Source organism: Dermacentor variabilis, chromosome 1, assembly GCF_050947875.1.
Source record: "Dermacentor variabilis isolate Ectoservices chromosome 1, ASM5094787v1, whole genome shotgun sequence".
NCBI classification, from domain to species: domain Eukaryota; kingdom Metazoa; phylum Arthropoda; class Arachnida; order Ixodida; family Ixodidae; genus Dermacentor; species Dermacentor variabilis.
In genome coordinates, this window is record NC_134568.1 from 270,863,924 (window position 1) to 270,881,396 (window position 17,473).

The window sequence follows — 17,473 nt, forward strand, 5'->3', positions numbered from 1 at the left end:
TAGCACCGCGATGCGCAAGAGCACGTGCACGTGCGTTTTCATTATGTTCCAGACGCAAGAATTAAATCTCCGAATTTACAGCATTTCAATAACCGCTTCGCGAAAGCTTCGCTTCATATAGATTCCAGAATATCCGTTGGAGCCTCAATTTATTCCCGCACTAAATACTCGTGAGCCGTCATCTTTATCCCCGACGCTGAAGACGGCTATCATGCCTACCACTACAACAGCAATAATAATAATAATAATAATAATAATAATAATAATAATAATAATAATAATAATAATAATAATAATAATAATAATAATGGAATATGCAAACTCCAAAATCAAGGGAGAATACGTGGTGATCATCATTTATTTTATCGACGAAAACTTTCTGATCGGCTTAACTTGAAAAATAGCTTCAACGGGCCATGCAAAAGTCCTAGACAATGTCACCACAGAGTACCTGCGGCAGCCACTGCAGATAGGTCATTTCTGTATTTCTATTCACAACAACCAGACTTATTATGTCTAACGTATTCCGAAGCTATGCAATGCACAGAAGCACCATGGACAGCAGAAAGGTTGGGCGACACATCGGTGAGGACACTGCCGAGGGGCACCAAGTTGGCAAGCCTCGCTTCATCATATTGACAGGAACTGCAAGAGCAGGCACAGCTGCAGCAACATCCGTCGATCTTCGGTGGCCAGGGCCACGCAACCACTGCTCGGGCTGCCCAGTTCGTCGGCGATCACTAGGCACAGCTAGGTGGCAGGGGGCAAGCACATGAATAGTGCGTTGGGCGCACTGACTAGATGGCATACGCAGAGAAAGGATACCCCCAATATCTTGCGCGGCTAGCACTCAGACAACGTGGCCGCGCGCCAGCTTCACAGGGCTACCATGAGCGGCGCTACAGGCGTCCAAATTTAAGTGGCGCTCAGAGCAGAGTAGAGGCGACGCGTCCGTGTGTGGTACCCACTCTGCACATCCACCGCCCGGCTTGCGACGCGGTTCCGCGCCACCTCCATGACGGGTATCGTGCGCGGCCGCTCCTGGCATCCAAACTGAAGCTCAGTGCCAATTCACAGCAACATGCTCGGCACATTTTTCTTTTGAGCGCGTGAGCAACCTCTGCTTCCTTCTCCAAGCGAACCTCGAGTTCAGCCTTTTCAGCTGTGCTCTTCTCAATGCACTGTTGAGGTCTGACGAACTTTATCAACTTGACTGTTTTGTGAAACGAGGTCATCATTGAGCTCTTCACGAGAATGAACAATCTCACGTAGTTTGTTCGCAAGCATGGTATTCTTTTCGTGTAATTTTACCAGTTCAGAATGAAGCAGTTCGAGCTCGGCCTCTAGCTTTCCGGACTTCTTAGTAAGAGTTTGCTTTTGTTCCTTGAGTCTGATATCAGGACCTCGAACTGGTTGCTGCTTACTTGTTTCATCAAACTGGTCTTGCTAGGAGGCATGAAGTGCTTGCAGTTTTTCGTTAATTTTGAAAAGTACAATGTTTTTTTTTTTCGGCAGCCACGTTAAGCTGGCACTCGCTCTCAATTGCGCCGAAGCTCGGAGCAGAGCGTGTCTGGCTGTTGCTTGGAGGCTTCGAACTCTTGTGGCCGTGCTTGAAACTGGTCTGCTCTGCACATAGCACTGTTCAGTTCATCTTGTACTTCCAGAAGTCGCGTTGACTGAGCCTCCTCCTCGCATTCAGCCTGACTCAACTGTTGTTTCTGCTCTCTGCAGAAAGACCGACTGGCCTCCAGTTCAGTGCGCAGCATGGCTATGGCTTCCTCAAGTTCTGCGCACAGTTCCTCGCTGGTCGACAGTTGGCACGAAGTCAACTCACTTCTTCCAGCCGCTTCTGTAAGCTGCACTTCCAGATTCCCCAGTGTTGTCTGAGCGAGCATCTTTGAATCCTGTTGACACAGTGCATCTTGATCTTTCCTGTTATCCGCTACAACTTCACGTATCATATCGGCCTGTACCACCTTTTCCACCTCTGATGATCGCAAAGCTGCGTTCAGCTCGGCGTTTGACTTGAGATGCTCCTGGTTCATGGCATCAGAAGTGGCCGACTTCTGTGCGCGGCAACCACTCGGATGACTCGTGTCTGCGTCAGCACCACGATGGGTTCCGTGAGCAGCCGGTCTTGTCGTCCAAGGTGGAGCTTCGAGTAGACGCAGGCCGCCTGCGTGCGGTAACCCTAACGGACGGCCACCAGAGCTCCACGAAGGGTTCCGTGACAGGTTCCAGGCGTCCAAGGTGAAACTCCGAGTGGAGGCGGACTGCGGAGTTTGGTAGACCCAGCTGACGTGGCGTGCCGTCGTCCCTGGAAAGGAGAGCAGCGTGTCCAGCGTCTAGTCTTGCCCAGCTCGAGACCGCGTTCTCCTTGCTCGTCGCTCGAGAGGCGAGTTCGCGGCGCGGTTACAGTCACGAGTGATGATGATCGATCACGATGACGATGACGCTGTATTCGCCCACTGAGAGGATGGCATAAAAATTCACTGACGAATACGATACTCCGTAATGCGAAATTTGATCGCAGCTCTATACGTGTTATATATATAATTGGAGAAAAGTTAGTGCGGATCCGGTTTTAGTGTAACAGAAGGAAATAATTGGCACACACACACACACACACACACACACACACACACACACACACACACACACACATATATATATATATATATATATATATATATATATATATATATATACGGCAAAGCGTCTTTAATAACGTTTCGGCCATGTCACGGCCTTCGTCAGATATATTACCACGTTAGCTTCCTAAACTTGTATTCAAGGGCAAGTTGTTTTAAATATGTCTGTTTAGACTAAGAATACATTTTTTGTCTGTGGGGTCACTGTTATTTTATAACGACGCACTTTGAAATTTTTTAAGCGTTTTACGCATTCTAGCAGCTAACATTTCTTTTGAAATTTAATAAAGAACACCTCAAGGGATCCTGCGGCATACATTTAGCTATCATTTTTTTCAGCAAGTTCCTGAGGCAAGCTTCCTGAGAAAACGAGATGTTCACAGAAATTGTAATTCAATTCGTACCGAAAAAATATAAGAACAAAAGCATTTTAACACGTTAGGGTATAAGGGTGGAGATGGCTAATTTCTTATTACGATTTATTCACAAAAAGTAGACAGCTCAACAAAGGTCATCTAAGAGTTTTTTCAAGCGGGGAATAAAAGTGCAACTACGGTTACTACGGATGTGCTCATTGCTACTGCACATACAGGCTCCTGAATATGACACTCCCTAATGTGAAATTTGAGCGTAGCTGCATACGTGTTTTCATTTCACGATATATTGCGCCTTGGAGGCATTGCACCGATCACCACACCGACTGGCAGAGCCACAACGCGCGGCACTATACAGGTTGTCCCGCGAATACATTCAAAATTGATCTGCGACTGGCCACTCGAAGCACTTGGCGTGTATTCGCGGGCTTTTCTCACGCTTGGAAAAACACTTTTAGTAGCACATATTGAGCAACAGAAAGCTGTGTCGGGAGTTTTTCTTGTTGCTCTACAATTTTCTCACTGACACTTCTCATCTAATATTTGAGAAATTGACTAATTAAGACTAGTTATCTAATTAGGTGGAATGCAAAAATAATCTGGGCATCTACAAGCAACGGCAAACATTACTTTTGTTCTGTCCAGCTACGTGGCATTTGCGTATTTTTAAACACTGGCTAAAGTTAGCTGGGACACCCTGTACATATCTATCAGTCAGGCATTTTGCCCATCTCCTTAACCTTTTCTCTCAATATCTACCTATACATGCAACGGATCTGGTCCTAGGTCCTATCAACTTCTTCCCTGCTTTTTTTCCAGACTGCTGACCGGCTAATCCTTTCAGCCGCTTTAAATACCAGTGCTTCTGGAAAGTGGACTTTTCTTACGGGTCTCATTGCATGATACCTTCGCATACCATTAGGATGCACAGAGTTGTCTCCGAAAGGAGGTCCTGGTAGCTCCTCAGGATTAAATAAAGTTCGTTGTCCGTCTGTCTGTCCGTCTCCGAATTTTACCTGTAGCAGGTGCATGCCTCATCCTTATGGGAATATTTGCTTGCTAGGCTTTTGTCAACCTTTGTCAACCAGCTCGGGCCTCGAATAGCAAGGTGCTGTCATTTACATTATTGTAGATTTTCCTTTCAAATTTCTTTCTCGCCATTCTTGTAAATCTCCATGGTTTTTTTTTGTTTCCATTCTTTTTATTCGATTTAGTGCATGTTTCTCTCACTTTCTTTTTGAATGCTCTTAGCTGTATATTTACACTTTCAATTACCCCGTAACTGGTTACCAACATCCTTGACCCCTTCCTCCATCCTGTGTCCACGATTTTGATCGTGTCCCTGTCTGTTTTGATCTAGGCGCCGCCATTGCAGAATTTAACATCACAAAATTTGGCAGAGAATACCCCAGCACGAACGAAGCGCGGGCTGCCAGCAAAGATTGCCTCGAGTGGATAAACTTGGCCATTAGGCCGTCACAGGACAGTATCAACGCACACTCCCAATGCTCTCGGTTTTGGTTAAATAAAGGCTATTTATCTGTTTTAAGTAGTTCAAAACTGCCTACAAACGTGCAATTAATATTGATGGCTTAACATTTAAAATTCAAAAATTAATTCACAAATCTTAGGCATAGTTAATCAGGCTACAAGTGATATATCAGTAAGTTTTGTTTGCCCCTGTTGTGAATTTTGTTTAGAAAACGCTATTGTTGGCTTGAATTTTTTTAACTAGAACTGTCATCCCTGAAACACCCAATATATGTGCATTTGTGTTTGCACGTGGGCGGGCAGTGTACAAGGCAAGCTCAAACGTTTAGGGAGTGGGGTTCCACGAAAAAGTCTATTATCAACCCAGTTTTAGATTGCAGCCATTGAAAACACCGTTTGCATACACTACACGTAGCACATTTGAACCAAGCGTGCGTGCCCAAGCTCAAAAAATATTTTAGCTTATCTTGCATGCTGTAAACTTTTGACCCTGCTCATACATATGTATATAGTAATTCTTCCCTTAGAAAGCCCCTTTTAATGCTGGTGAAGTCAGCGTTGCCTCTTCCAAATGGCTCTGGCCGAATTAGCAGAAGGGCATCATCTTAGAATTCATCTGCACATCCATCCCAGAGGAGAATTGGAAAACTACACTTTTTCCAACGTACCTTTCACATTTCACAAACAATTATTTAACATAAAAAAGTATATTATTGTCAGTTCAGCAGTGCTAAAGAAAAAGGAGACATTTATTTCAGCACGAACACCCTTTATTGTTTACTGCTATAATACCAGAAGCAAAAGCAAATGCAAATGAAACGGTTTGGCACAATGTAGCTCAAAACAAATGTTTACTAAGCTGTCACCATTGCATATGCAATGCAAGGGAAAAAAGTAAAATATCACGGTTTTCATGCATTCAAGCAAAACAAGAAGCAAAAAAGTAGGCTAATTACATTACTGTGTGATCAACAACCACTTGCAAGACCTACAATCTACCTATAATCCTAGCTTGCTACAGGAAAATGAAAAAAAAAAAAAGAGACCATCCCTTTTACATGTGCATGATGCACCCATGACAAAAAAAAAAAAGGAGAAAGATAAACAGAAATGTATCACAAAACTTAATGACAATTCAAAAACGCAATGTGCAAAACTATAACCTCTAGGTTTCGTAAATTCTTGCATACAGGCAATACATCCTCCTCATTCCATCACAGTGAATGGAAAGGGCAAGAATACTACTGTTGGTGTTGCACAATAATCCAGTCTAAACATACTAGGAAACATACCACTTTAAAAAAAAGACTCAACATTATCTTCACCATGAGATCTTGTACTTCAGCATAATGGAAGCAAGTCAAGCTGTAAATTACCGAGCTTAGCTGCACCAAAATTTTCAAGTCACCATAAAAACAAACTATGCAGGCCTTTTTATTGCCAGAGCTATTCACAACTGATATTTTTTGACAGATTGAAAGGCATGAGCAGAGCAAAGCTCAAGGAAGGGAAGAAGGAAGTGCAAAACATGCGCACATCATTTAATGCAGTTACAAGAGCTAGCACAACAGTGGAGACAAACTATGTGCAGCACTGAAGGTATCAAAAAGTTGCAACTACTTAGTTGCAACTCTACCTTAAGATAAGCTTCCTTTGCTACATGTTCTGCTCTTTAATCACTTCAGTTATGAATATTAATCAGCTAGTCGAACAGATATTCAAAAACAAGTTCTAAGCAGTTTATGCAAGAAAGCTGCTATACACAATCTGTACTCATTAAGGAGCCAACAAATTTCTCTGCAACTATATCCAATGTGACGGTACCACTTAAATGAAGTTGAAGAAAAAGAAAAGGCAATACGACTAGAAATCAAAAGGAAAATATTTTTGAGATCTCGACATAAAAAAAAAAGAAATGCAATAATCTAAAATGTGCCAATTGTTCATGTCGCTATCACAGTACACTTGCTTTTGCAATAAAGATTACACAGTTTTAGGTCAGAAAGTCCAGATTCAACCGGCATAAATGTTTAATGTGAAAGAAGTAGGAAAGCTGCTTTTTCAGTAGACTAGAAGGCTCCACCAGCCACATGCTGCTCAACTCTAGCATGCACTATGTGGGAGGAAGAAAACAGCATAGTGAAGATAGGGGAGCAAGTGCTGATTACACCATTTGGGGAAAAAAAAATAAAGGACCATACTGCATTGACAAGCCCTTGCAGTGACTATAACAGGACAGAACTTGGCATGTGCTTCTCATGGATATTTGCACACTGTGCAATAGCCATGAAGCAATGAGTATAAAGATGACTATGACACCCTCTACAGAGAGTGCCTTTGTTCCGGGCAAAGCAATAACATCTGTTGTTTGCTTGCAATTCGACTACACCCAGAAGGCCTTTAGTGTACCTATACATGCAAAGAGTAAACTTTTGCAAAACCTTTAAAGGGGCGCATGTGGCAGCTTCAAATGAAGAATATAATATGCATGAAGTGCACCTCTGAGCCCCATCCAGCAGCATGTGGTAGAGTTTCACAGAGGTGATCCGCAAAAGAATAAGACAGCCACAATCTGAACAACAGGTATACTGCATATGCTTTGCTTATCAGACAATTTCATGGCAATACCAATAGCACAGAGATTACGATAGCATAAGCAGAGTGCATTAACACTTTGCAACTTTTACAGAAGCAACATCTTCAAGTCACACTTGCTCTTTATACGAATATGACAGACAAATGAGTTTCTGTGCACCATAAACAATAAAAAACCAAAGTAAACATACACTCAAAAGTAGTGCGTGACGCAGTACGTCTGAAAGGAGCAGCAGCAAGTTTAGCAACAAAAATTGTGCCACATGAAAAATCATTCCTGCAGGCATCAATGGTAAATGGGCAAGCACAGGCAAGCTTACAGCAAACAGTAATCCCACCACAATAGCGTCAGCACAGTCATTCTCCATACTTCAAGCGAAATTTAACAAAACCTTCTTAGCTGATATTATACTATGTCTAACTACTACTGCAATATTCAGCAAAGAACATCAAAGTCATACACACTGCTAAATTCCAACTGCAGTAAAACAAAAAAACAAAACACTCGTGTTTCGTTCAGGCTGGAACTTTTACCTTGCAATGCCTGTATTTAAACAGAGCAATATAAGCTCAGGTGGAATAAAACAAACTCTTCTAAGTTGCTTGGCCACAAAAGTAATACAGAAGTTTACTGAGCCATTACAAAGAGCACAATGATATTGCTTGCTTACAGCACAGTAATTCACACATACGCACAGACACACACACACATGCGCACGCACACACACACACACACACACACACACACACAAAGAAACCTCTTACAGCATAATCAATGAGTGCTAGCGACAGCAGGCACCACCAAGGTCAAAGATTGCCTTTTTGCTTAACAACAAGCAACACACTCAAGCATTTAAAGCTTAGCCCCAAAATTTGTGCACCGCAACACTTCCCACATCCCAGCACCCCCGCAATAGTTCTAAAACCCCAGATTCCGAAAATGCAGCTTACACAAAGCACCACTTTTTTTCAGCATGGTCTTAAAAAGCCAGTAAAATCACCGACATTAAGCTGTCAACATTAGAAATAACTTGCGGTATATTTCCATGATCCAGAAAAAGAAAAAGCTGAAAGCAAGTGGCTTTCATACTATGCAAACAAATACTGCATGCAGAGAGGCATGGATAACATTGTAAGCCAGATTACTGTAGAATTTCTTTACGCAAGTTTTTGTTGTGCATATGGCTCTTGACTCGTACACAAAAGCAGCAAACGGCCACTAAATATAGAAAGGCAACCATGATCAGGTGTTTAACACAGCCTTTCCCAATCCATTTCAATACAAGCAGCATTATCAATGCTTTTGCCACTCAGTTACCCAGGATGCAAAAGTAAAATTGTGATAGCACTGAGTACCTTTAAATACATTTCATGCAAGTGACACGAAGGGCATTACTTCCTATTTTTATTTTAACAGCACAGTAGTGCTCTAATGCTGTCCCAAGTTATGTCACTATGCTGAATGCTAGGCTGTTAATAAAGGCCATTCTTTATTGTACAGTAACCCTTCAGTACAGTGAAGAAATTGAATCCAAATTACCATTTTATTCAGTTTGTCCTGTTTGTATGCCCTTTAGGCCACATTATTAAATAGAAATCCATCACCAATACGAAAGACAAGACCAGGTTTGCATTGAACATCTGAAATACTCCTCATTCTTGCACTTAAACCTGAAGAGTGCCATGAGGCAGATTTTTCATCACAAGAACCATGGTGCACATAGCAAGAAATGCATCTCTGAAGGCCACATAAACAGGAAATAAGTTTTCCCTCTCTTACTGATACAGTGTAGAGTGGCAACAGATTACACTAGGTACAAAAGGTGTGCAAGCAATAAACATAAGCCCTACACACAGCTAAACACACAGTGGTCTTTTGCTCTCCCTTGTTTCACTTAAGAAAGGTAAACAAAAATTGGCGACCAAAGCGCAATGCTACGTCAACTTCTTTGGCCCAAGTACCTGATCATGCAATAACCAAGAACAGACAGCTAAACGACAGCAAACAGCAGCACTGCCAGGACAGTTAAAAACATACAAAATTAGCAATATTAAAACAAGTTAATGGCCCTTTCTGCATACGTTTCACCTTCACCCATACCTGCTGCACCTCCCCAGCCCCCAAGGACTTCTAGAAGCAATAAGGCATTCACAGGAAACTTCTGTCATAAGCACAGCTTGTGTCACAAGTGACCTTGCTACCTTCTTTATTTTGCCTCAAGCATGACAAAAACTGCTTAACTTGTGAACAGAAAGTATGTCATGGTCAAAGAGAAAGTCAGAGCAAGCGTGTATTCTAAAACTTCAATGCTGTGCACCTTCCAAGTGCTCACATTACATAGGAGTGTGCATCCCACAAGGCTATCGTAGGTACAGTTAAACCTCGATATAACGAAGTAGGTAAAATCGTCAATTTGATTCTTTATATCGAAATTTCGTTGTATTGAAATTCGACCTTTTATGCAAATAAGTACAGTCGCCGATCGATTTTTCTTGCACAGAAAGGGGCCGCAGAACTTTCCTAATTATAGGGCAACCGTAAAAAGCAAATTTGAATGAGAAAACTCATTTTGATGACTTTGGGAGTCGGCGACGAATGATACAGCGTCATGCCAAGTCCACGATATCTTCACATTGGCGGTAAGAATTAAGCGAAGTCAGCCACGCATTCGCGTACACTCCACCCCCGCGGCTGATAGCGTCGCCCGCACTGAGATGACCGCCTCTTGCTACCACGGTTCGCCGAGACTCGAGATTACGCAACCTCCAATACTAAATGCGCCGGAAGACAGCTTGCATGGTGCCACGCTGTCTCGGCATGCCCACTCTTTGTACATGCGGCAGATTACCTCCAAAGCAGGGTGCGCCACGGCGTCTGCGCTCAGCCGCGCTTACAGCCATACGCAGCCACAGTCGAGACAGATACGCACCAGAAATTGAGACGGGCGCCAACTTAACCTCCACTCCACTCCTTGGGCGCTCTTGATAGCGTTACCGTGAACTTGCTCCCCTCCCTCTCTTTCCCTTTGCTCGCACAGGTAGGCGGCACTCAGGAAACCACCATCTTTCTTGTTTCACCCTTGTACACTTTCACTCACACCTAAAGCACAAAGTGCGCGGGGTGCGATAGGATCTTATCGCACTTGGAATTTATACGGAACATGATGACTTCGGCGATCGCTCTTGTCGAGCTGGGCACGATTTGCGAGGTGCGTTTGCAAGCAACTGCTTGTAATTCAACCATTTGACAACGTGCATCACGGAAGTTTGCATTTATTGTTACGGCATTCCTTTGCGACGAAAGCGAAATTTCAGTATATTGAAATCGCATACAAACACACTTCGTTAAATTGAAGTTCTAAATGCATGGTGTCCTATGCACAAAATGTTATGAAACGTTAAATACCTCGTTATATCGAGAATTTCATTACGTTGAAGTTCGTTATATTGAGATTTAACTGTATATCATAGCTTCTCCACTGCTGTCAGAATACTATTTTTCCTTTCCTGATCGCTTCACTGTAATGGAGGTTTCCTGTACAGTCAAGAATACAATGCTCACAGCCACATGTAAACAGCAAAGTTGCCTCAATGCTGAGACCAGTAACATGATAGTTTTGTAATAATAGTATTCAATATGCCAATGCTCATGAAGATATGTTAAAGTGACCTGTACAACGTCGCACTGCAATCTGTGAAAACTGCAATGTAGTACTCAGTAAAAGTCGAGAATCAAATTAACTTTAGCTGTGGGCCCTGATGAAAGCATAATGTATGATCAGATTACTGTGACTGAAAGAGGAAGGCAGAAAACCACACTCCAGTTACTCTTTCATCTCCTTAACTCAATTACTGTGAACAGCAGTCTCAAGCTCACGATCAGTCTTGTGACTTGATGAGTCCAGTCACTTAAGCCTGCTCTCACCCCCCCCCCCCCCCCGCGAGCTGCAAGAACCACCTAGAATATTTAAGTCCTCTGGACAGGCATGTTCTGCCCATTTCCTAGCCTCCACTTCATTTTCAGCTACTGCAACTGCACTGCCTGGAATTTTCCATTCCGTTGGTCTATTCCTGCACTGCTAATCACTATTTCACACTCACTTTTCCTCCTCCAATTACTGCACAACATTCTGTATAGCCCAAAGAATCGCCCCAGCTCGAAGAGGTACATGCCTCAGACTTAAAGAGCCTCGGAAAAGCGGCACTAGTGGTGGTCGTCTCTAATGAACGAACCAACATTTTCTACCATTTCTTAGCTTTTAACTGCTGTTCCCAGTACACATACATACATATATAAAAACCTCTTCAGATGTCATAGTACATCAACCAGATGACCTGGCACGTCACAGCCCATCATAGCGTAGTGCAGACTGTGCTTCTTTTTAACGAATTTGAAACTTTCAGTGCACAAAGACAAAAAGGTCACAGATGGAATGTACAAGCATGAGACATGTAAGTGAAGTGAGCACTAAAAATTGTATACACACTGTAACATCATAAGCGACAAACATGCCAAGATCACAACACAAAAAGCTGCATGCACATATGATACACTAAAACATTAAGCTTTTACATTCAGAAACAGAAGAAAGCATTGTGTACAAGAAAAAACAAGGACAAATAATGAACTCCTCATGTATGAAACACTACCTTAGCACTTGTGAAAAAAACTCAATATGTGGGGACAGACATGGAGAAAACACATTACATGCTTTTTGATTTTGGATCTTTACGCAAACAGACAAGCAGACATGTATCACACATCAAGCATTGCATTACATGACCAAAGTAAGAAAAGCAAGAGAACAGACCTTTAATAAAGAAAGGCATGACATAAAACTCGTAATACATAATGCTCAATCCTGTAAGTAACATGTATTTAGCTGCATGGCTGCTAAGCAGGAGTGTCCATTCAACACCAAGTGCACCTCAAGGAACAGTTATTTCTCCAACTGTGTTTGAATTCTTTTTACAGCCACTAACCATTCTGGGCTGATGTAACCATCATTCCTGCAATCTTTCCCAAGCATGTCTAGGGTCGTTCCAATGCCAAAATATTCTGTTCAGTGGCCTTTTGGCTTCTAGGAAGGGCAAACTCAATGCTTACTTTTACTTTATTATGACTTCCAGAATTACCTATTTCATTTACTTTCCCTAGCCTGGCAATGAAAGCACAGCATTTGTAAACAAACAAACAGCCTAGTACCAATAGAGCAGTTACCTTGCAAGCTCTCTTGCGGAACCACACTATACAATATTCTTGACAACAAAACGTGCAGCTGCATGGTAAATGTAGGCGCAAAGAGCAAGCAAGGCTTTTTCCATTTCACCAAAACACTGTCTGCTGCTTTAACAGTATACTACTTCCAAAAGCTAGGCTGCAATGGTCAGCACACAGGAGCAGATAAGCCAGCCATTCAGGCTGCACAGTGTGAATATAGTTGTATAGGTGCACATTCAGAATTTATATTTGCAAGATGAAACCGGAAAGGTTCACTAATACAGCCACAAAACAAAAAAACATAAAAGAAAGCACCGTAACTAGAAGGTTGAATGTAATAACCAGCCACTATAACAGTGGGCCCTTTTAGCAATTAACTCTTCACACAGGCACTAACACAATTGAAAACCAAATGAATGTGCTGTTTCCTGTAGGAACTACTATTTTGATTTATGCTGAAGCAATGTTCACACCATTCACCAGACAAGCAGACTTTTACACAACCAATCAGCAATACTAAATGGCTACAATGAAGCCACTGTGGCAGAAAAAAGGAGTGCTCACAGACTTCCCCCTCTTTTACTGCAATATTTCTGAAGTAATCACGGAACATGTAATTTCAGTCCCAAAACTTTGAACATCTCACTATCCACACACATTTTTCTTCTTTAAGGTCACACATGTACTGAATAGCAGATGCACCAAAGAATCAACTTTTCCATCACGAAAGAAGGAAACACAGTTAAAGCATGGCAAAATGAAACACAGCTAAGTATTGCTTGGAGTAGCAACTACAGTGCTATGTACATTCAATGTCTCAAACTCAGATACATGCATGCTAGATAAACAACTTCTATTAATGCTAGACTGCCGGAAAGCAGAATAGGGACAAAGTGGCCTTAAGTAGCTTGCTTTACTTGCAAATGAAATAACATTCAAACAATGGACCATACAGGTCAGTGTTTAGGCCTGCCAAAAAGGTATCTTCAACAGAAAAAACAAAGGATATGCCAGGCCCTGGCTTAGTGAATGTGATTATGAACCGGCACCCCCAATTAGTAAAAATAAAATTTAAAAAAAAATAGGAAAGTATCAATCTCAGAAAACACAACATATAAAAGAAGTAAATTCGTTGTAGCAATCTCAGTGCAGAAAACGAATGCCGTTTGTTACCGTTAACAGAAGGTATCCAAAAAAAAGATAATCCTCCAAGGAAAAGCAAAAGTTACAGCAATCAACCCCTTAGAAAAAAAAAACAGACTGTAAACCTAAACATTTATTAGCATGAAGGCAAGGTCCTCAATGCTTTACCTTTTGACAGCATTTAGCATCTAGCATGCCTTCACTAGAAGAATAAAAGAATTCTGAAAATGTTTTCCGAGATAGACAATAATTAGAGACAACTTGCCCCCCGCTAGAAACAGTAAAACTGAAGAAAAGAAATGAAAGGAGGCGCGTAAATCAATGGCACCTTCCTTGCATCCCCTCATGGCTGGGACTCCCGTGGTGGTGGGGGAGGTTGTTGCTGCTGTTGTTGCTGCTGCTGCTGTTGCTGCTGTTGCTGTTGCTGCTGTTGCTGTTGCTGCTGTTGCTGCTGCTGCTGTTGTTGCTGAATGTCTTGCTGAGGCTGCTGAGGTGCTTGCTGCTGCTGTGCCTGTTGCTGTGGCTGCTGCTGTTGCTGCGATTGCTGTTGGGCCTGCTGGTCTGCCTGCTGCTGCTGTTGTTGTTGCTGTTGTTGTTGCTGTTGTTGTTGCTGCTGCTGCTGCTGCTGCTGTTGTTGTTGTTGCTGCTGTTGCTGCTGCTGCTGCTGCTGCTGCTGCATTTCCTGTTGCTGTAGCTCCTGCTGGTGTCGCTGAATCTCTTGCTGGTGTCGCTGCAGCTCCTGCTGCTGCTGGTGGGCTGGCTGAAGATGGCCAGGAGTCTGCAGGTGCAGTGGTTGCTGGTGTGCCGGCAACTGCTGCGGCTGGGCATTGTAGCTGTCATAGTAGGCATGGCAGTTGCATGCTGCAGCACAGTTAGCCACCACCTCTGATGCCCGTGTCACTGCTGGGGGCCTGCCACGGCCTTTGTGCGGTGATGGGCTCATCAGGTTCTGTGCAGGAATGGGTGCTTGAGTCAGGTCCTGCAGGCACATAAGCAGAACAGTGCCACATTAAGTACCATTGAAACAAAAATGAATTCTGGGGTGATTTGATAAAAATACTGCACAATTCTGCATCTTTATTCACTTCAAAAGGTTGCCCACCCACAATTTTAGGGCACATCAATTTTTCTACTTGAATTGGGGCAACACTACTTCAATCAGCCCAGAAATCAGGCTGGCTTGAGAAAGAAATATTCAACAGTGAATCATATCCTCGTCATTAATAAGGCAATTGAAAAGTCTGCAGAAATATAACCAATGCCTCTGTATGGTCTCCATATATAAACAAAAAACTTTAAATTGCATGCATTTTTTTTTTAAGGGTGCCCTAAGCACAGACCATTTGTGAGGCACATATGCACTTTATTAATGATTGTTTACCTTTAAACACAGCACACACGATGCAGTAAACTTACAACAGCAGATACCTACAAGCAACACAGTGTTTTATTGCGATAGCAGTTATAAGGACACTTGAGGCACATTTGTGTCGCCACCACTAGCATGCTGTCATGGTATCGACGGCACATGCAAGATACACGCATGGTACATTATACAAGAAACACACACAGAGTATGTTTGGTTGCAAAAACAACAAATCCAAGTGGACGCACTGTCATATTCTACTCAATCGGCTCTGCGGCAGAGGTAGGGCAGCATTCCGCCTTCTGCTGCCAACATGAGTGTTGTGTGCACAAACACTAGCGTTACGGCTGAGCAGCTGTGCACAAAACAGTGGGTTGAGTGCAACGAACAGTACACTTCGAGGTACAAGTGCCGACAGTCTTCCTTTGGTCTGCAAGGTGCACCGCCACTGACTGCACTTGTCATGCCAGCAATCCGAGGCATCTGGTTGCTGCCAGGGCTGTTTCTGCTGTACAGCAGCAGTTCCCTCGCGTGCTGCGTCACACAAACATGTCGCCCCCCATGTATTGTTCGAACACCATCTGAGGAGGTTCAGCAGTACACTAAACCTTGCTATCACTTTCAATGCTTAGTCCCTTGTCTGGAACTGCCAATATTTTAGATTGCAACGACTTCTTCAGCGACTTTGCTGTTGCCGATTTCACCTGCTTAAGGAACTTTTCTGAATAAACTTGCTTGAACCATGTACTTCCTGGTTGATAGGGTGCTTTGTGCTGCCTCAAGAGGAGAGTACACAGACCATCACAATTTCTTTTGCATGCATTTTATTGCTATCTCATCATCATCAGCCTATATTATGTCGACTGCAGGACGAAGGCCTCTCCCTGTGATCTCCAATTACCTCTGTCCTGCACCAACTGATTCCAACTGGCGCCCGTGAATTTCCCAATTTCATTGCCCCACCTAGTCTTCTGCCGTCCTCAACTGCACTTCCCTTCTCTTGGCACCCATTCTGTAACCCTAATGGTCCACCGGTTATCTAACCTGCACATTACATGACCTGCTCAGCTCCACTTTTCTCTCTTAATGTCAATTAGACTATCGGCTATACCCATTTGCTCTCCGAGACAAACGGCTCACTTTCTGTCTCTTAATGTTATGCCTTGCATTCTTCGTTCCATCGCTCTTTGCACGGTCCTTAACTTGTTATCAAGCTTCTTCCAAGTTTCTGCCCCATATGTCAGCACCGGTAAAGTGTACTGATTGTACACCTTCCTTTGCAATGATAATAGTAAGCTTCCAATCAGGCGGTGACAATGTCTGCCGTATGTGCTCCAACTCATTTTTATTCTTCTGTGAATTTCCTTCTCATGGTCAGGGTTCCCTGTGATTAATTGGCCTAGGTATATATACTCCTTCAGAGACTCTAGAGGCTGACTGATAATCCTGAACTATTGTTCCCTTGCCTGGCTATTCATGATTATCTTTGTCTTCTGCATATTAATCTTCAATCCCATTCTTACACTGTTAAAGTCCTCAATCATTTACTGGAACACGTCTCCAGTGCTGCTGAACAGAACAATGTCACCTGAAAACCAAAGATTGCCAAGATATTCGCTGGCGATCCTTACTCCTAAAGCCTTCCCAGTTTAATAGTTTGGATACTTCTAACCACGCAGTGAATAGCATTGGAAAGATTGTGTCTCCTTGTCTGACCCCTTTTTTTATAGGTATCTTCCTACTTTTCTTGTGTAGAGTTAAGGTAGCTGCAGAATCTCTGTAGCGCCACCCCATCTTGAGAGCTTTAGAGCATTTTTGCAATCAGAATTTATTTTTCATAAATCTTCACAGAACATTCATGACATCATAGAACAAACCCAATTTCATAAGCTTTATAAGAAAATTCAGGAAAATTGGCAGCTATGCATACGACAGGCATTCTCAAAGTCATGAATGGCAGGTTTGAAATATCCTCAAAAAGTATATGGTCAATGTATTCTGCCAGTGCTAACCTATGCAGCCAAAACTTAGAGAATAACAAAGAAGCTTGAGAAGATGCCAAGGAACACACACAATGGAACACAATATAAATGGCATGACATTGAGCAACAGGAAAAGAGCAAGAGAGCAAACACAGGTAGGCGATATTCTATCTGAGATAAAGAGGAAGTGCATGTGATGTAATGCGAGAGAGGAACAACCGTTGGTCCATCAAAGTAATACAACCAGTGCCAAGGGAAGAATAATGTAGCTGAGGTCAGCGAAGGATTAGGTGGTGCAATGAGATTAGGAAATTAGCAGACATATGATAGTCTGCTGACACAAGATGGGTAACAGGAAACCACTGGGTGATTGGAAATCACCTTCATTTTACAGTGACAATGGCAACACATTCCCAGCACAGGAATGTGTTGCAATCTTACACAAACACTGTAAAATCTGAAAAAATGCCAATGGTGTATCTACACCATTTCCCATGCTGCGAGTTGACCTCAGCGATGGTGTCTGCTTGATTGTCTTTTGCGAGTTGCAGCTACAGAAAGTGTGTAAAAGATTTAAACAAGTCTTTTGTAAAATAGAGTGTCATTAATTTGAAACTTGCAACAAAGCCTGTTTTGTTGTAGATATGTGC

General features: G+C 42.7%; 1 protein-coding gene across 1 annotated transcript in view; it reads right to left on the bottom strand.

Moving 5' to 3' along the window:
- Positions 1-7,714: 7,714 nt before the first annotated feature.
- The window catches only part of LOC142564604 (uncharacterized), a 43,976-nt gene continuing 34,217 nt past the window's right edge, over positions 7,715-17,473 (bottom strand). The window contains exon 5 of the mRNA XM_075675665.1: positions 7,715-14,454. Coding sequence (XP_075531780.1) covers positions 13,819-14,454 — 636 coding nt within the window. The 3' untranslated portion in view covers positions 7,715-13,818. The remainder of the gene's footprint in view (positions 14,455-17,473) is intronic.